We start from the raw sequence: 20,972 nt of genomic DNA on the forward strand, positions 1-20,972 counted from the left end.
TGCCCTACTGTAATTTTACTCATATCAGAACAAGGAATGGCAAGACAACGTAAAGTTCACCAAAATCCATTTAACAAAATGAGTCAACCAGATTTTATTACGATAAGTTTCATTTCATTTAGCAGGACCGGATTCCTTGGCTGCAGAGCCTGCTGTACGGTATGGAACACCTGAGGGCAGCCCACAGTTGGGGAGCCAGTTCGCACACAAAACCCAAAATTAAACTGATTACCTAGTCGGTCCCGGCCAATCGTTATGCAGGAATGTGCAAGAGGCAGCCAATCGCTGAGTCGTATGGAAATGAATGACGGGTTTATTAACAAGTTCAGTAGTCTAAGAGTTATAGAAACAGTACGAAGTTTTTTTTCTGTATTTAAAACACGTTTATATGTGATTTGGGAAATAAAACTATAATAATAGGAACCGCAGCAGGGATGCATCGTGTAGAATCCAGAGACTCGTCTACTGAAGGATTGCCCCGAGCGTTTCTGCAAAGCTTACGTACGTTGTTCGACATACTTGATGATGGGCATCGAGGGTCGGTGCATATTTCGGAGATTGAGTCTCGATGGCAGCGAGGCACAGAAATTGGTGAGGAGTTACCCCAAGGCGTGTTGGACGGGCTGCGGAAGGTAGTACCCGGCAATGGGTATCTGACTTTTGAGAAGTTCGTGGCGGGACTGCGACACTCCTTGCAGTTGGAATCGGTCTCTGGACGACAGCGGAGCCGAGCTAGTAGCTTAAGCGCACTCCCCTTTAGGAGTAGGAAAGAGAACGCCTGGGTCAAGCCTCGAACTTCAGCCCCACAAGTGCTAGATGAAGACAGAGTCAAACGTCAGCAGTGTGACTTGCAGCATTGTCCAGGACACGGAACATCAGCTTGTGAACTGAACGGGAAGGAGAAGAAGCCTTCTCCTCTTGGTGTGAGGTTTATGAATGGGGATCATGAGGAAACACGCGTGAGAGTGGACAGACAGCGTGGGTACCATGAACACAACACCGGCCGACAGCTGGAGCTGTGCCGTGCCAAGCAGCTCAAGAGTCTAGCAGATCGGAGACTATTAGATGCGCTGATTCAAGAACCAGCGCAGGGATCGCGTCCCCGAGGTAAGTATGATGCTGATTGCTGTTAGATTTAGCTTTGCGTTATTTTGCTGGTGTACTTAGTTGCATCTCCTGGGTATCCCTATAGTAATCGGGTGAATCTCCGTTTTACCGAATCTTTTGCATTCAGTGCTGTTATTATAGTCCTGTTTCCTGAGCAGGACAGCCGCCTCCAGTCCACGAGAGACCATCTATCTATACATATATATATATATATATGTGAAGATTATTGGAGACGAGTAATATGGTTTTGGCTTTTTATTTGTTTCTGTATGTACTTGTGCTGGAATACAGTAAGTGTTGGTATCCTGAGCGTTTTCAGTATTATGAGATTCAGTATTTTGAACTTTCAGGATTTGTGTTCAAAATACTTAACTCAAAAAACTGAATCTGGTAATACTGAAAACACACAGGTTACCAACACTTACTGTGTTCCAGCCAAAGCTCTCAACCTTCCATCTCCAAAATGAGGAACACTCGCCTATGAACCTTCATAATGTGGAACAAATGGGCAAAATGTGGAACGCATACTAATGGCTTACTAACAACTTCAACTAGGAAGGTCATAGAATGGTTAAAATATGCTGGTTTTACTTATAAAGAAGATCCTTTCATCATCCTCTTCTTTTGGCTGTTCCGTTAGGGGTCACCACATCAGATCACCCGTTTCCATTTCTTCCTGTCCTCTGCATCTTGCTCTGTCACACCAACCACCTGCATGTCCTCTCACCACATCCATAAACCTTATCTTAGGCCTTCCTCTTTTCCTGTTACTTGGTAGCTTCATTCTTAGCATCTTTTTCCCAATATACTCAGCATCCCTCCTCAGCACATGTCCAAACCAATATAATCGTGCCTCTCTGGCTTTGTCTCCAAACCTTCCAACCTGGGCTGACCCTCTAATATACTTATTCCTAATCCTGTCCACCCTAGTCACACCCAGTGCAAATCTTAACATCTGTAATTCTGCCACATCCAGCTCAAACTCCTGCCTTTTTGTCAATGCCACGGTCTTCAACTCATATAACATAGCTGATCTCGCTACCCTCTTGTAGACCTTCCCTTTCACTCTTACAGTCTGTCACAAATCACTCCTGACACCCTTCTCCACCCACTCAATCCCGCCTGTACTCTCTTCTTCACCTCTGTTCCACACTCACCGCTACTCTGAGCTATTGACCCCAAGTATTTAAACTTGTCCCCCTTCGCCACCTCTGCTCCTTGCATCCTCACCATTCCTCTATCCTCCCTCTCATTAACACACACATATTCTGTCTTACTCCTGCTGACCTTCATTCCTCTTCTCTCTAGAGCATATCTCCATCTCTCCAGGGTCTCTTCCACCTGTTCCCTACTCTCACTACAGATCACAATGTCATCTGCAAACATCATAGTCCACGGGGACTCCTGTCTGATCTCGTTTGTCAGCCTGCCCATCACCATTGCAAATAAGAAAGGGCTTAGAGCTGATCCTTGATGTAACCCCACCTCCACCTTAAATGCATCAGTCACTCCCACCGCAGACCTCACCGCTGTCACACTACCCTCGTACATATCCTGTATCAGTCTTGCGTACTTCTCTGACACTCCTGACTTCCTTATACAATACCACAATTCCTCTCTAGGCAGCCTGTCATATGCTTTCTCTAAGTCTACAAAAGCACAATGCAGCTCCTTCTGACATTCTCTGTACTTTTCCATCAACACTGTCAGAGCAAACATCGCATCTGTAGTGCTCTTTCCTGGCATGAAACCATACTGCTGATCACTAATCATCACGTCCCTTCTAAACCTTGCTTCCACTACTCTTTCCCACAACTTCATGCTGTGTCTGATCAATTTAATCCCTTTGTAGTTACTCCAGCTCTGCACATCACCCTTATTCTTAAAAAAATCTGTACCAAAACAATTCTCCATTCCTCTGGCATCCTCTCACTTTCCAAGATTTCATAAAACAATCTGGTTAAAAACTCCACTGCCATTTCACCTAAACACCTCCATGCTTCCACAGGTATGTCATCTGGGCCAACAGCCTTTCCATTCTTCATTCTCTTCATAGCTATCCTTACTTCCTCCTTGCTAATCCATTGTACTTCATGATTCACTACCCCTACATCATCCAACCTTCTCTCATTCTCTTCATTCATCAACCCCTCAAAGTACTCATTCCATCTCCTCAACACACTCTCCTCGCTTGTGAGTATGTTTCCCTCATTATCCTTTATCGCCTTTACCTGCTGCACATCTTTCCTAGCTCGGTCCCTCTGTCTAGCCAATTGGTACAGGTCCTTTTCTCCCTCCTTAGTGTCCAACCTTTCATACAACTCTTCAGATGTCTTAGTCTTAGCCACCTCTCTTTGCCATGCACCTCATCTCCTTATACTCCTGTCTACTTTCTTCATCTCTCTGACAGTCCCACTTCTTCTTTGCCAACCTGTTTCTCTGTATAGTCTCCTGTACTTCCTCATTCCACCACCATGTCTCCTTGTCATCCTTCCTCTGTCCAGCTGTGATACCAAGCACCTCTCTAGCAGTCTCCCTTACTAGCTCTGCTGTAGTTACCCAGCTGTTTGGTAACTCTTCACTGCCACCCAGTGCCTGTCTTAACTCATCCCTGAACTCCACCTCACAGTTACCCTTTTTCAATTTCCACCATTTGATCCTTGGTGCTGTCCTCACACTCCTCCTCTTAACCACCCCAACAAACCACCAATCCTATGCTGCCTAACTACACTTTCTCCGGTCACCACTTTACAGTCTCCAATTTCCTTCAAACTGGCTCTCCTACATAAGATATAATCCACTGGTGTGCATCTTTCTCCACTCTTGTATGTCACCCTATACTCCTCCCTCTTGTTAAAATACATATTCACCACAACCATGTCCATCCTTTTCGCAAAATCCACTACCATCTGATCTTCTACATTCCTTTAACACCATACCTACCAATCGCTTCCTCATCCCCTCTGTTCCCTTCACCAACATGCCCATTGAAATCTGCTCCAATCACCACTCTCTCACCCTTGGGTACAGTCATCATCACTTCATCCAATTCACTCCAAAATTTTTTCTTTCTCATCCATTGCACACCCAACCTGTGGAGCATATGCACTAACAACATTCATCATTACACCATCAATTTCCAGCTTCATAAACATTACTCTATCCGACACTCTTTTCACTTCCAAAACACTATTAGTATACTGTTCCTTCAGAATAACTCCTACGCCATTTCTCCTTCTATCCACACCATGATAAAACAATTTGATCTCACCTCTGATACACCTAGCCTTACTCCCCTTTCATCTGGTCTCTTGCACACACAATATACCAACCTTCCTTCTCTCCATCATATCAGCTAGCTCTCTCCCTATACCAGTCATACTGCCAACATTCAAAGTTCCGACCCTCACTACCACAGTCCTAGCCTTTCTCCTCTCTTCCTGTCTCAGGCTCTTCTCCTTCGGCCAGAAGTAGCCCAATTTCTGCCAGCACTCTGTTGGCTAACAGTACTGGTGGTGGTCGTTGTTAACACGGGCCTCGACCGATCCGGTATTAAAGTATTTATTGGTGTTTTACGCCGGATGCCCTTCCTGACACAACTCTCCCCATTTATCCGGGCGTGGGACCGGTGCAAAGAAATGCACTGGCTTGTGCATCCCCAGTGACTGGGTTATAAAGAAGATCCTTTAATGAATTAATATGATTAATTTTTATTTACCATTGATTTCACACACAAAAAAATTCCTAACACTGAATTTGTGACAGACTCTTTCAATGTGGAACTTTGAGGAACATTAACTTTTTAAGACCCCAAACTTCGAGGAACATTAACTTTTTAAGACCCCCTCATAATGAGGTACACTTGAGAGGTATGGTTCCAGCACAAGTACATACAGAAACAAAAGACAAAGCCATATTACTCTTCAAGTATAAGCAGGGGGACAAGCCCCCTGCACCCCCCCCCCATGTGGGGGGCTGTGTCCACTATACTTGTATATTCCAGTATACATGGAGAAGAGTAATATGGTTTCTGTATGTACCTGTGCTGGAATATAGTAAGTGTTGGTATCATGTGTTTTCAGTATTATGAGATTCAGTATTTTGAGTTTTTAGTATTTTGAACTTTCAAGATTTTGATCGAAGGATTTTGTAGTGTATGGTATTGTATTGCATCTGTCTTGTATATTTTTCGAGACTTTAGGTATTCTGTTGGCTTGCTGTTTGTAATGTTTAATGTCTCACCAAAGCTGGTACAAATACATTGTTTTAATTATTCTAGTCGCATGGAACAGCCAGTTTTTGTCCCAAATGAATCTCTTTTCTTTCCTTCACATTTAAATACACACTTGAATCTTTCTTTCGGTTTAAGTTCTGTAAGTCTTTTGGATTTCTAACACCATGACTGGATTGGACCCCATTCCCAAGTCTTTGTAAGATTAAAGTTCGTGAAATCAGTATTGTTTCAGTCTTTGATATTAGCTAAAAGTGCTTTCTTCTGCCTTAGCCCGGGTCAGTTGACAGATGGTTCACAGTTACAATATATTGGTTCATAGGTTAGTACTAGGCTAACTGCCCTTGCGAACCATTGTAAGCCTAGCCAATTATCCCTTGCGAGACTCGAACCCTGCACCTTGTGTTTGTAAGGCAAACGCTTTAACCATTAGGCCACCCACCCTCCTTTGTAAAACAATTTGAAATAATTTAAGTTGCTGGGTACAATACATAAGCAATAGAGTAAGTGTACGCCTTAAAACAGTAAGTTAAATGTGCAAAACGTTGTGTGGTTTAACAATTTGTTTGTTGTAGGAAGTCTTGGATATGCAATTTTATGCCCCATAATTACCACCCTGGAAAGAGAGTACTATTAAATAGAGAGTCATAGGAGGTTACTGTGCTATTGGCCCTGAGGCCCTTGTAAGCCTAGCCAAGAGTTTAGCCACGTTTAGACAAGTCAGCACCCAAAGCCCCTGTCCAGCAGGGACACAGGTGGAATCCCATGGGTGTATTTTCTGTTTCCCATCCAGTTATCCAGGTTGTGCTTAAAAAGGAATAATGAGGTACTCTGCTTGACATAGAGAGGGAGTCTATTCCACAGATGGGGGAGTCTATGGGACACACATGCCCCGCCAACAAGTCCTATTGATATCACAGACCAGGTTGAGGTCGCGTGTGCAGGTTGCTCGAGTGGAGCTTGCCTTGTGGATATGCAGCAGTCCCATCAAGGCCATGGTCTTAGACTGCTTTATATGCCAAACAGAGGTCACCCCTCTCAGTTTCAGAAACTGAGTAGAGGGATAGGGCTTTTAGGTAGGGTAGGCGTTTGAGGCTCTGAATTCTCCTGGTGAGGAACCTCTGGTCTTTCCAGCTGCTGCACATGCTTTGTGAAGTACATGCCGAAGGGGGCATTGTATACAATAATTGACCTTTATAATGGAAGAATACAGGGATGTTATGACTTCTATGTCCCTGGATGAGATGCCCTTACTTATGAGATTGCCCATGTAGAAAGCTTTCCGTACAACTAAAACATGGTGGTCAAAAGTCAGGTTGCCATCAACCTGAGTGCTCAAATCCCTCAGTACTGATTGTGTACTTAGGAGATTGTTATTAATGTGATAATATGTGGAGATGTCACTCTCCCGAAAGGGGATGATGATGTATTTTTTGGAATTCAGCTTGAGGCCATGTTTCTGGCATCAGTCATTTGTTTGGGTGAGACCCTCTTGGAGGACATTCACATCACTTGTGGAATTGATGACTGGCTCCCAGCTTGCAGTCATCTGCAAAGTTGGTCAGCCTTGGTCCACTGGTTTTGACCTGTACCTCAGAGAAGTATATCCCGAATAACAGAGGCCCCAAGACTGGTCCCTGGGTACGCCGTTTGTTATACAGGTCGACTGCTTGAGGTGGCTTCCCCTATTTTGATTAGGTGGGTTCCATCAGTGAGCCAGTTTGCTACCCATTTTGTAATATATGGATTGATGCTTAGTTGAGGGAGTTTATGTACTATGCCCGAGTGAGGAATGGTGTCAAAGGCTTTGGCCAGGTCAAGGTAGGCGCCGTGCACCGTCTTCCCCTCTTCCCTGACTTTGGTGAAATCTCAAAGAAGTAAACCAGATTTAACAGACATGACCTCCCCTTGACAAAGCCAAACTGTTTGTTTGGGGTCGAGTGTTTGGAGGTTGCAATGCCCCTGTTAATATGGTCCATGATAATCCAGTCCATGGCCTTGCAGATCAGGCTAGTTAGGCTGATGGGTGTATAATTTCCTGGATCAGTGGATGCTCCACCTTTGTGCAAAGGGATGATAGTGGCTGTCCTCCACTCAGCTGGGACAAAGCCGGTACTCAGGTTTTGATTCAATAGGGTGCCTAATGGTATTGCAGGGTCATGTCTGAGTTCATGTAGGATGCAGCCAGGGATGTTATTGGGTCCCATGGAGGCTGTATTTTTTGCCTTTGAGAGGGCAGTGATGACCTGTTCCCTAGAGATAAGGGGTGGGGGTCAGGTACTGGGATGTCTTGGTTTGCTGATGGGGGGACTTGGTGCAGAAGTTTTTGCTGAATCTGTCAGCCAGTAGATTGGCTATATATCCACAGCATTTGTGTAATACGCTGTCCTTGACCACCAGTTCTGAACAGATCTGGGTGCTTCCTTTGAGAGTTCGGATATATGTGAAGAAGGCCTTTATGATTGTTTCTAGTAGATGTAGCCAATTTGGACTCCCAAGTTTGCTTTAGAGGATTTCACTAGTGCTCTTATTTGCTTGTTCAGGGTAAGGAGAGATTGCTTCCAGTTGGACACCTGCTCCTTCTTGGTCCTGGACAGTAATTTTTTCCTTTTGTTATATAGGAATCTCTGGCCATTTGTGTTCTGGCATGAGTACCCAACCATAGACTGAAAAAACTAATTAAAGTCACCCATGATCATGGTAAAGGTTTAAATCTTGATAGATTTGAAGAGGTCCAGGTAGGTGGAGTTGGGCATCTTATGTCAAATTTGGGGGCCTGTAGCTAGCTATAATTTGAAAAGGGGTCTTGTCAATGGTTAACTGCACTTGGAGTGTCTTCTGTGCATCATATTGTTTAACCAACCTGGAGGTGTGTGTGTCTTTAATATATATTGAAACTCCACCTCCTTTGGCTTTGTTGCCCACAGTCTGGGGTCTGAATGCATATAGGATGAGTAACCAGGTAAGGATGGGGTGCTCTCCGCAGCTTTGAACCAGGTTAATGTGACTGCACAAATGTCAGCATCTTCCAGGGTTAAGAATGCTTGCAGAGAGTGCAGTTTCATGTTTAGACTCTTAGCGTTTAGCAGCATGACCTTTGCGTTTTGGTGAAATTTTTATGTTGGTAGTATTGACCTCATGACTTTTCATAAAAAAAGACACTATGGGGGAGGCAAAGGCCTTTGCCAGAAGCCTGAGGCCCAAGTGAGACAGATGCAGGCCTTCTCTAGCAAAGCATTGTGGTCTGTTGAGCATATCTTCCCATGCTGTCAGGTACCAGATCCCCCTGGAATGACATCAGAAACTAAGCCAATTGTTAGTCTATCATTTTTTTTCTGTTTGTATTGAGGCATCATTCTGGGTGACGGTAGAATGCTGCTTAAGGCTAGGGACATACCTGCCTGGGACACACATTCAGTGAGCTCAATCCGGTCTCTTCATATAGCCCAGAGAAGTATGTCTCAAGTCGTTCACACCAACATGGAGTATGGCAGAGTCATAACAATACCTGCTGTTGAGAGGCTTGAGTGCATGTGTGATATGGTGGATTCTGGCACCTGACAAATGACTGACTTTCTCCTTATCCAGCCTGGTGAGAGGCACATCTGTGTGTCTCAATTGATTTCCTATGACTAATGTGTTGGGTTTATGGTGAGGCCTTGGTGGTTGTGAGACACTGGCATGTGGACTATCCATGGTATGTGGTGTGGAGGGTTGTGGAGTTCTCGTGTGTGTTTTGCCTCTGAGGTCTCCTTTGCTTGGGTTTGTTTTTGTTGAGGACCTCCGCATATGTGGGTGTGTGTTGTGTAGTTGTAGGTAGTGTCTGAGGAGTAGTGATTGTGTTGACAACCTTCTCAGTGCCAGATGTACTGGCTTGTGAAGGAGGGAGCATAGACTCTAGCTTATTTATGTAATTGTATCTCTCACAAATTGTGCTCCTGGGTGGTGGTGGTAGATGGTTGTGTAAATGAGGCTGTTGCTACACTGCCTCAGGATGCCCGTATCGACCAGGCTGGCAGGATAAATCGTAGGAAACTGCCCATCCATATTTGTCAGAATCTGAGGAAGAGAAGCCAGGGAGAGCTAAGGGGTAGCCTTAAAGCCCAAGTGATTAAACCACTAAGAGGCTTAGAATAACAGTTAAAATTTAAACGGGCTAAAGACAGCAGTAATAAATGCAGCAGAGAGGATGCAGTTGAACACTTTAGAGAACAAGTAGCAAAAAAAAACAAGATTAAGTAATACAGTTGGAGGAGGCAACACAAATACTGTAAAAGCAGCAAGCAGCTGAATAAAGTTTTATTTATTTATTTTTAAGGTAGGCATTGAAAATTCGGAGACTTTTGGAAGGGCGAAGGTGTGTGCGTGTGCAGTTGTTTTTGAGAATTGATTAGTGACAGATATTGTTTGTACTACATCTTTGCATAACAGCTAAGGTGTAATATAGCTAAATGTCAAAAGTTACGAGCATACATCGTATTGAATTAGTGTTTATGTGGCTTTAGTATTGTCACCCTTGTTGTTTACCACCTCCAGTGACCACATTATTCTCAGAAGCAGATGCTCTTTGCCTGAAAAAAAAGTGCTTATTTGCTTTTTTTCCATTTGAAAAAATATGCTTGAATTTTTTTGATTTGAGTATTTCAAACAAGTATTGTGAATGCTGCTGTGAAGTGTATCGCAGTTTAGGCTGTGAGGTGCCACATGTTTAACAAATATCATAAATTTTATATTTTTTCTTCCAGTTTCATTGCCTTTTGGTTATGCGTACTGTTTGTTGATTAGCTCGGGGCAGGGCTTAATGTCCTGTAGAGCTGCCAATTAAAATTGTGTTCATTAATTGCATGTCTGCAGCTTTCCTGGACAAAGATTTTTTTTCAGTTTCTCACAAAGTTATCGCCAGTTTGCCATAGTTATTGCCAGTTAGATTAGCATTGTTTTGTCAACAAGTATAAGTTTTATGATTTGTACAGCTATGGTGAGTTTATGAGCTGGTTGCAATTTTCTTGCTGTTTGACTGTGCAGCAAGTAAAGGTGATTAAGGATGATGAGGGAAACATACTCGCAAGCGAGGAGTGTGTCTTGAGGAGATGGCAAGAGTACTTTGAGGGGTTGATGAATGAAGAGAATGACAGGGAGAGAAGGTTGGATGATGTGGGGATAGTGAATCATGAAGTACAATGGATTAGCAAGGAGGAAGTAAGGATAGCTATGAAGAGAATGAAGAATGGAAAGGCTGTTGGCCCAGATGACATACCTGTGGAAGCATGGAGGTGTTTAGGTGAAATGGCAGTGGAGTTTTTAACCAGATTGTTTAATGAAATCTTGGAAAGTGATAGGATGCCTGAGGAATGGAGAAAGTGTTTTGGTACTGATTTTTAAGAATAAGGGTGATGTGCAGAGCTGTAGTAACTACAGAGGGATTAAATCGATCCGTTATGGGAAAGAGTAGCGGAAGCTAGGTTAAGAAGGGATGTGATGAGCAGTATGGCTTCATGCCGGGAAAGAGCACTACAGATGCGATGTTTGCTCTGAGAGTGTTGATGGAGAAGTACAGAGAAGGTCAGAAGGAGTTTCATTGTGTTTTTGTAGACTTAGAAAGCATATGACAGGGTGCCCAGAGAGGAGTTGTGGTATTGCATGAGGAAGTCGATAGTGTCAGAGAAGTATGTAAGAGTGGTACAGGATATGTACGAGGGTAGTGTGACAGCAGTGAGGTCTGCAGTGCGACTGACGGATGCGTTTTAGGTGGAGGTGGGATTATATCAAGGATCAGCTCTGAGACCTTTCTTATTTGCAATGGTGATGGACAGGTTGACAGACGAGATCAGACAGGAGTCCCCGTAGACTATGATGTTTGCGGATGACATTATCTGTAGTGAGAGTAGGGAACAGGTGGAGGAGACTCTGGAGAGATAGAGATATGCTCTAGAGAGAAGAGGAATGAATGTCAGCAGGACTAAGACAGAATATATGTGTGTGAATGAGAGGGAGGATAGAGAAATGGTGAAGATGCAAGGAGTAGAGGTGGCGAAGATGGATAAGTTTAAATACTTAGGATCAACAGTTCAGAGTAATGGTGAGTGTGGAAGAGAGGTGAAGAAGAGAGTACAGGCAGGATGGAGTAAGTGAAGTGGTGTCAGGAGTGATTTGTGACAGACTAGTACCAGTAAGAGTGAAAGAGAAGGTCTACTACAACAGGGTAGTGGGACCAGCTATGTTATATGGGTTGGAGCCGGTGGCGTTGACAAAAAGGCAGGAGTTTGAGCTGGATGTGGCAGAGTTAAAGATAAGCTTTGCACTGGATGTGACAAGAGTGGAGAAACAGAGGGAGCGGTCACAAAACCTTGCAAAACCTGCCCTGGATTTAGGAGAGGTAGGTTGTAATGCTTAGAAAAAGTATGTACAGAACTCCAAGTAGAAGCTTCCAAAATATCCTTGGTAGGAACCCCCCAAAGAAAAGCTGCTGAAGTAGCAGTAGCCCGGGTAGAATGAATCCTAACATTAACAGGAACCGGATTGCCATGATAGGAGTAACAGAACTTGATGCAATGGGCAATCCACTTGGAAATGGTTTGCTTAGTGATTGCTTTCCCCTGAACAGTAGGAGCATAAGCGACAAACAACTGTTCAGATTTCCGGAATATCTTGGTCCTGTCCAGGTGTAGACAAAGCTGTCTGTGCACGTCTAGAGAGTGCAAAAGACTTTCTTCCTCACTTTGAGGATTAGGATAAAAGGTAGGCAAATGAATAGACTTATTCAAGGCCACTGCCGAAACCACCTTGGGCATAAATGTGGGATTAATCCATAGAGATACTCTGTCCTGATGAAAAATAAGGAAGGGTTCCACAGCCATGAGTGCTTGCAATTCCGAAATTCTTCTAGCAGAGGTAACAGCTAAAAGAAAAGCAGTTTTCCAAGACAAAAATTTTAAATCCGTGGAAGCTGCAAGTTCAAAAGGAGACAGTTAATGTCTCCAAAACATAGTTATGATCCCAAGTGGGAACAGGAGCCCTTATAGGGGGCTGAATATTCTTAACCCCTCTAAGAAATTGCTGGATGAAAATCGGAGGATCCGTATCGTAATGTGCAGAAATAGCAGAAGCATTAAGCTTAACTGACGAAAAAGATAGGCCCATATGTAATAACTCTGTCTGATACTGTAAAATCCGAGGAATGTTCGGAACAGAAGAATCACCACCCTGGACTTGACTCCAGGAGCAAAATCTTTTCCATTTTCCTGCATAAGAATTTCTAGTGCTGGGCCGTCTAGCTTCAAGGATTACATCCAATACCTGTTTGGAAAGGGCAGAGGTGTTTACAGACCCTGGATCTGCCAGGCAGCTAGATGCAGAGTTTCGACATGACTGTGCAGTATCCGGCCATCCCGTTGAGACAGTAGATGAGGGATTTGAGGCAGAATCCAGGGAGGCTCCTGAACCAAGTTCATCAGAGTGGAATACCAGAATTGCCGAGGCCAGTTGGGGGCCAGTAGAATCATGTGTGGTCTGTCCTGTTTTATCTTCAGAAGTACCCGAGGCAGAAGAGGAAAGGGAGGAAAGGCATATACTGAGAGGTGTTTCCAACTGAATGAGAGGGCATCCACTTTCCATGCTAGTTTGTGGTAGGTCCTTGTGCAGAATGTTGGAAGTTGATGATTCTGAGGGGATGCAGAGAGATCTATGTCCGGACATCCCCAAGCCTTTATAATTATCCTGAATATCTGAACATCCAACATCCATTCGTGTGGATGAAATGTGTCTGCTCACTGCGTCTGCCAGAGTGTTGTCTTTCCCTGGCAGGAATTGCGCCTGTAAGTTGACACTGCAGGTCAGAGCAGTGTACCAGAGATTCATGGCTAATCTGCACAGGGGGTAAGAGTGAGAGCCCCCCCCCCCTGCTTGTTGATGTACCACATCACTGTAGTGTTGTCTGTCCGTATCAACAATTGTCCTGGCAGAAGAAGGTCCCTGAAGGCATTCGGGGAATTCTGTACAGCTAGCATCTTCTTCAAATTTATGTGCAGGTGCGTTTGCTCCGTCCTCCAAACACCCTGAAGACATCTCTCATGCATGTGGGCTCCCCATGCATAATCTGAAGCATCCGTTGTCAGAACTTGGTTGGTCGACAGAAGACAAAAAAGCTTCCCCTTGTTCTGTAGACAGGCTTCGACCCACCAAAGAAACTCTCGCTGGAGACGAGGCAAAATCGTGACCACTATTTCCAAACTGTGGTAATGCTGAGACCAGACACTCTTTAGGGTACCACTGCAGTTTCCTCATATGCAGCCTTGCATATGGTATTAGCAGAATGTAGGAGGCCATGTAACCCAAAGCCTGCAGAATTTTTCTTGCAGTCAGCTGTTTCATTGAAGCCAGGTGTCGGAAAAAAGCCAGTTGTACTTTTCTATCTGGTGTCAAGGAAGCCATCTGGGTCGAAGTACTCAGAAGAGCACCCAGGAAAGTAAGCTGTTGTGTGGGTACCAGGTTTGATTTCTTTAGATTAACCGTGAAACCAAGGCACTGAAGAAGAAGCTGCATAAAGGCTAGATGCCGAAGTAGAGTGTCTTTGTTGTCCGCTTGAAGAAGACAGTCGTCCAGATAAGGGTAAATTTGAATCCCCTTCTGTCTGCAAAACGCCATTACTGGTGCCAGGCACTTCGTAAAGACCCTGGGTGCAGTAGATAAGCCAAAGAGCAGCACAGAGAACTGGTAATGTTTCAAGCCCACTTTGAAACGCAGATACCTTCTGCACTCTTGGAATATGCAGGTAAGCTTCTTTTAAGTCCAAAGTCACCATCCAAGCGTTCTTGCTCAACATAGGCAGCAGCTGCTGCAGAGTGAGCATCTTGAATTTTGGTACATCTAGGAAGGTGTTTAGTACAGAGAGGTCCAGGATTGGTCTCCACGAATTTTCCTTCCTGGGGACCAGGAAAAGTCTGGAATAAAAACCTTGCCCTATTTCTAAATTTGGCACCAATTCTATGGCCCTCATAGCCAGGAGGGACTGAACCTGCCGTTGTGCCTCTTCCCACTGATGATTTGGCAGGTCTGGCCAACCATTCGGTTTTTGGCAAGGTGTGGAAATGATATCTGTAACCTTTTGAGAATATGTCCAGAACCCATTTGTCCCGGGTTATGTGGTTCCAATTTTGATAAAAAAAAAAGAGAGAAATCCTTCCCCCCAAAGGAGCTTCCAGGAGAGGAGCCCCTGGAACCAGAACGGGAGAGTCATAAAGACTGTTTGCGGTAAGGTTGAGACTTATCACCTCCCTTGGGGAGAGGGGGCACTCCACTGCCTATTCCTAAAATGGGACTGTGACTGTCCCCTACCTCTGAAACTCCTGAATCTGCCTCTCTTGAGACCTGTCCGAGCCCGGAAAGGACCAAGGTTTAGTTGGCCAGTGTCTGCTAAATCTAGGAGGTTGCACCTGTAGAAAATCCTTAACCGTCTGCATAGATTTGGCTTTGTCTTCCATTTTCTTCAGTACCTCTTCAGCTTTGGATTCAAACAGAACATTGTGCTGCAAAGGGGCATCCAAAAGTTTGGCTTTAATCTGATCCGGCAAGCTTTCTTCCCTTAACTAAGCATGTCGTCTAATAACAGCACCAGTTGTTGCAGCCCTACAAGAAGCTTCCAAAGAATCAAAACCACAATGCAGGGTATGTTTACCCACTTGTTCAATAGCATGCAATAAATCCTGTAACTCCTGATTATCCGCACCAATAGACACAGCTGACATCTTTTGTTGAAATACAGACAAAAGGTATTGCTGATAATTCAGCATATGAAATTTGACAGTTCAAAGCCCTAATAGACAATGTAGCAGAAGTATACACCTTTTTACCCCATCTTTCCAAAGCCCTGGACTCTCTGTCAAAGGGAATGGGATTTTTAGCAGAGGCCGCTTTAACACCCTTAGGACCCGTGAGAAATTGTTTCCGGATCAGGCGAAAGATTTTTAAAAAGAAATTTATGAGAATCTGGAACCCTATAATACCTATCCGGTTTGGTCAGAGTAGGGGGAAAAGAATCAGCAGAGAGAGAAGCTTCTGAAAAAACATAATCAACAATGTCCAATACAGGGAGAATAGCCAGAGGCTTATGCTGTGGGAGAAGAAAATCCCTAAGCCTTTTCTTGGGTTCAGAGAATTCCTGCCCTTCCCAGTGAAAATGCACCCTCGTATCATGCAAAGTTTCACCAAAAGAATAATCCTCAGGAGGAGAGGCAGAAGGAAAGGAATCTTCAGCATCAGAATCCTCATAAAGAGGAAACGAATAATCCTGCTCAAGGGAGGCAGCAGAAGAAACAGAAATTTGGTCTGAAGAATCGTAATCGGGCTGTAATCTAGGTTTCTTGTCAGGAGGGGGGTGAGAACCCCTGATCATAGTTGAGATCTTCAGCCATCCTAAGCATCTGCCTCTGAGGCCTAGGACCCTGATCAAAAGGTGCCTGTGCTAGCCACTTCACTTTAGCTGGAGCCTTAGACTTTGATTTAGCATGTAAACCTGAATCCACATTTACAGGAAGTTGTGAAGGCATGAGAACTCCCTCAGAAGCCGGTACCCGCCTACCGGCTCTGGACCCAACTGAGGGTGCAGTATCCGAAGGTCCAGTCCCTGGCAATTCTGAAGACCCCATCAGCTCCACACCAGAGTTGGTACAGGCAATTGGTTCAAAAGAGGCGGACGACAGGGGCTGCAAAGGCGCCTCACTGACGACCGACGAACCAGCAACTGGCAATAACGGAGTAACATCCTTTGCTGTGGACCTCGGAGGCCTGTCTGCATCCCTGCGCCTCTTACACACCCCAGAAGCCGGAAAAGAATCTGAAGACATGTTATAAATCTTTTTCCAAAATAGTAAATGGCAAAGTTATATCTACGCCTAATAGTACGCTGATTAAATCTAGCACAAAACACACAATTAGCAACGTCGTGGTCAGGACCCAGGCAGAGAATACAGTAAGAGTGAAAATCCTTATGAGGTATTTGCTTCCCCCAAGAAATACAATTATTAACTTTTTCTGACATCTGACTGGAGCAAGAAAAAGACCTCCCCAACAGGGTACTTATCTGTAAAAAAAAAAAAACCGAAAATCCTGGGGTTAGATCCAAAAACAAACAGGAACAGGCCGAACGGCATCAGAGAACTGCCAAGGGCACCGTGTGGCAAGAAAGACTGGGGAAATGGCGTCAGCTGAGGTCTTTATACCTTCCAGCACATTGACGTCCGGATAAATGCGACCTCAGCTGGCGCCCGATCCAGACTTTGGGATTCTGGCTGATCGGGGGCTGCTGCTGGCAGGAAGAACCCTGCAGTGATGACTGCAACAGTGAACCACGAAGGACATCTTTGTATTACTTCTATCGCTTGTGTCTAGTTTCTCTCACTTAGTGAAAATACAGTCAGTCCTGTGTGCATTGACAGGGAAGCTGGTAATGTTCTCATTTTTAGGTAACCTGTAACAGCAGAGTCCTATTGTTATAGGATTCTCACAAGCATAGAAGGAAAAATTGTGTTAAGCTCAGTTGCTCCAAGGTTTTATGTTTTTTGTTTGGAAACTCGTGTTAAACATTTTCTGCTGGTTGTGGCTGTGCCATCCTAAAGTCTCTCACCAAAGTGCAGAGTGACTTTCATAGTCTTAATTTTTTTGGCGGGGGGGTATTTTTTGTTAAATTTACTGTATGGAGAAAAAAAATTTAAGATTTCTCAAATGACATGTAGTATAGTCATAGTAAGAATATTCACGGGTTAACATTAAAATCTGTTCTCGGATGGCACTATTAATTTATTTGGAATAGACTAAAATATAGTTTTTAATGTATACCATGCTAGTAACTACTTAGGCATTTGGCAGTGCCATCTTTTATTTGTACAGGGTTTCTAAAGAACAGTAGTTTAGAATGGAAAAGGTATGACTAGTTAATTACCCAAGCTTTAAATAACTAGCCTAATCTGCTGGGGAAAGCAACATTTTACAATGTTTGTTGGGGGAAACCTTTTACAGTATTTGCATACCAAGATGACCAAACGTGGTGAGACTGCATTGAACTAACATTAAGAGGCTTGCAAGCATGGAGGCTAACTAACATTAAGAGGCTTGCAAGCATGGAGGCTAACATAGACAGTTACTTATACCTGGGTCTATAAGTATTTGGTGTGCACAATTACAGTTGTGACCAGGCAGACTAGTAGTGTCATATGGAGAGATTATGGGGCAGTTTTGGGAGGGGGTATAGCTTTAGGTGATTGGGGAATGTGTTGGAAGTGAGGCAGTGGTACTGTTAATGTGACAGATTTGAAATGTTCTTTAAAAAAAAAAATCTGTACCTTATACTATACTGTTGCTGTGCTTTTACTGTAAACTAGTTTTACCCTACGTGATTCCATGGCAGAGTTCCTGAGTTCAGCACTGATTGCTGCAGCTTCTGGAACGCACGACATTTAAAGCCATGCCACAAAATTAATTGAATATGGTCTTTAGTAGATATTACAGCAGGATTGTGTTTCATGGTGGTAAACATTTTTTTTGCACACTGAACATAAAATCAAGGAGAAGTGAACCGAGAGTGGGGCTCTTCATTAAGCAGGTAGTGGAGCTTTGGCTCATTTGGTATTCTATAAGAGGAGAGGAATTTATCTCTATATTTTGTCAATTGGATTGTTACCTGCCCTACATGCATTAACTCTCTTATGTAAACCCTTGCGTGTTAATCGAAAGACATTAACACCCCATAATAGATGCTTATTGTTCTAAACATATATAAACTGTTTTTTTGTTACACAAAACAATGGTACTACTTCATGCATGAGCAAGTCAATTTGTTTTTAACATTTGTATTAAAAACTGCACCATTAAAAGACACCCTAGTTATTAAAGGTGTTATAGAAGTATACCTTCAAATAGCTGCACACTTCTTGGCATCTAATCCAGTTGTTAGGCTGAACATGGAGTCAAACCTATTTGTAGTCTTGAGTTAAAGAATCGAATAAAACAGGAAAGGATCAAATGTGAACTCTAATGCACTTTGCCAGCAGCTACAAACTGAGCAGGGGATATTACTTTTTTGATGCTGGCAATCTAAACTTATTATTTTTTTTTATAATATATTTACAAACTCAACATCCTTCCCCATATTAAATGGATAAATTACCATTTGTCTTTGCTGTTCCTTGACTTGTGACATCTGGCTTTCAGTTACTGGCTCATTTGTTTTATACACTTAAAAATGGCTGACCATTTTCTTCAACAAATCCATTTATTATAGAAAAAATACATTTTTGTGTTTTGTAGCGACAGCTTAGGAAAGCTAAATCCAGTTGTACTGTACTGTAAGCCAGATGTAAAAGGTGGGTAAAGTTTGGAAGCTGCAGGTTTTTGGATTTTTTTATTTTTTTAGTACGTCCTTCTACATTTGCAGTTTTTGATTGTGGGAGGGGTCCCCCTCTCTTTTTATAGTCTCTTCAGTTAATCAGTCCCATTTATTTTCTAAAGATTTTACATGTGGGGGGTTGTAAGTGTTAAATGTAAAAGCCACCAGGGATGACATGCATTAAAAAGTGCAAAATTTACTGTTGGTTGGCAGTATGGTATTGCAATAGTAGAATCAATCGAGTGTGTATAAAGTAAACTGCAAAGCAGTAAATCAGATGATTATGGCTTTGCCATGTAACAGCTTGTTTAAAGTCCAGTAAATAAGTGTGCCCCTCCTTTTTATTTTTCTTGCATTCGGGGTGTCTCTTCTTCAGAACTCCCTTCCTGATTATGGTACTTCCTGCTGCTGCATACTTTACCTTCTCATGTCTTTCCGTCTGCCACCACATTTTTTTGTCATTGTGCTACTGCAGAGTAAAAGCCTTTGACATTAACTCTTGTGTTCCAGAAACTTTTATGGCCCTTGCTTCTCTTGCAGCTTGATTTAGTTATCACTTATAGGTAGGTTAAAGTCTATGCAGGCAAGATTAGGACCAGACACACCCGCCCAGGGTCTGCCACTTACACTGATTCATTGTTTAGCCTGTGGACCTTGTCTGGCTGCACTTGTGCAATGCCTCTGTTTTCTCTCTCTAATTTGATTGATTGTGCAACTTTTTATAGCTTGGTAGAAAACTTGTATGAGGACTTCAGCAGCTGCTTCAGTCAGTCTCTGCATCCTTTAAAAAATCTGTGCAAAACCAATAAATGAAGCAAAGCACTTCTGTCAGAATTGCACATAAAGTAGGGTAATATTCATGATGATGTATTTAAAAATAATGCATCTCCAACAGCTTCATTTTAAATGGGTATGTGTTCAGTCTGAATCCGAAAGTCAGATTTATTTTAACAGTCATAGCCATGTGGCTGTTGTGGTCCACATTTAGGGTCTACCACTTTAAAAGGTGTGGAGCGCAGCTGAATTAAAAGGATATGGCTCATGTTATAAGTATAATCCAAAATTTGTTAAAACTTTGAAATATAGCTGGCAGTTGGGGCAAAGACTGAAGAACGGGCAAAATAAAGATGAATGTTGTGTTAATCATCTGCCAGTAAAATTCTGTACCATTGGGTTATGAGAATATTTGCACAAGCACTTCCACGCAAAAGTCCTAAATAATTTGGACTTTGCATCCTTGGGAGCCATATATATGTCCTGCCATTGTCCCCTTGTAATTTGCTTATCCAGTCTTTTTTCTAACTTTCTCTGATTCTTGTAGTTTTGAGCAATATCATGTATGCCCTACTAATTATTCCTTTATAACAGCAGCTTATGTTCTAGATTCAGCTAAAACTCTACCAGAGCAGGTCTTTCACTTAGGATTCCCTTTTCTCTCGTCTGTTGTCTGATATAAATCCCTGATGGGGAAGGCAATCTGTAGCTTCCAGTGTTCAAATGTCTTCTTGGCCTCATTCTATTCTGCTGCATTGCCCTGTAGTTATTTGCTTTCAGTACCTTGGTTTCTTTGCCAGTTTTCTCTAGTAAATCCCAGGCCCCTCTTTGTCTATTTTCTGTACCCTTACTTGCAGTCATTCATATTGGCAAATTCTTCTTTTCCCATTTTCATCTAGGCCTGGGACACTTCCTTTTACTTTAGGAATATAATATTCTGTAAGGCTGCAGTTCTCCATAAAGATCTCCAGCCAAAATCCCATTCTCTACATATTTCTTGAATCTCTCTCCCCCTGACCTATTCATCATCCTTTACCTCTTGAATTGCACCTTTCTGCTTTTGTTATGTATTTGTGTAGCTCTAAAATATCCCATCAAATTACGTAGTCCTTACCTTGTTCTATTAGAAGGATCAACTTATCCCACGTAACTCTTGCCCTGTTCCTCTAGCAGGTACATTGCTTCGTCTTTATTGTTCACCACTTCTGTGGTTGAAAAAAATATGCCTGACATGTATATAAAACTAAAGACTATAAAAACATTTTGATTTCTTGTATCTTACGATTTATATCCATAAACTAGAACTTCCCATTTCTCAGCTTTTGTACAATCATTTTAGTCTCTTCTACATATCCTTAGCTGCCATAACTGAAGCCTTTTAATTCACACTCTTGAGTACTTCATGTCCCTGTAAATATGGGTATTGCTGAACCAATTCATCTGTTTGTACACAATCTACGGTTATAGACTTTGTTTTAACTT

The 20,972-nt window shown here is 43.0% G+C and overlaps 1 protein-coding gene across 1 annotated transcript in view; it reads left to right on the forward strand.

Moving 5' to 3' along the window:
* The first annotated feature begins 297 nt into the window (after positions 1–297).
* The window catches only part of SAPCD2 (suppressor APC domain containing 2), a 577,372-nt gene continuing 556,697 nt past the window's right edge, over positions 298–20,972 (forward strand). The window contains exon 1 of the mRNA XM_044058792.1: positions 298–1,107. Coding sequence (XP_043914727.1) covers positions 435–1,107 — 673 coding nt within the window. The 5' untranslated portion in view covers positions 298–434. The remainder of the gene's footprint in view (positions 1,108–20,972) is intronic.

This window comes from Protopterus annectens, chromosome 16.part0, assembly GCF_019279795.1.
Source record: "Protopterus annectens isolate FY-2018-M chromosome 16.part0, PAN1.0, whole genome shotgun sequence".
Taxonomy (NCBI): domain Eukaryota; kingdom Metazoa; phylum Chordata; order Ceratodontiformes; family Protopteridae; genus Protopterus; species Protopterus annectens.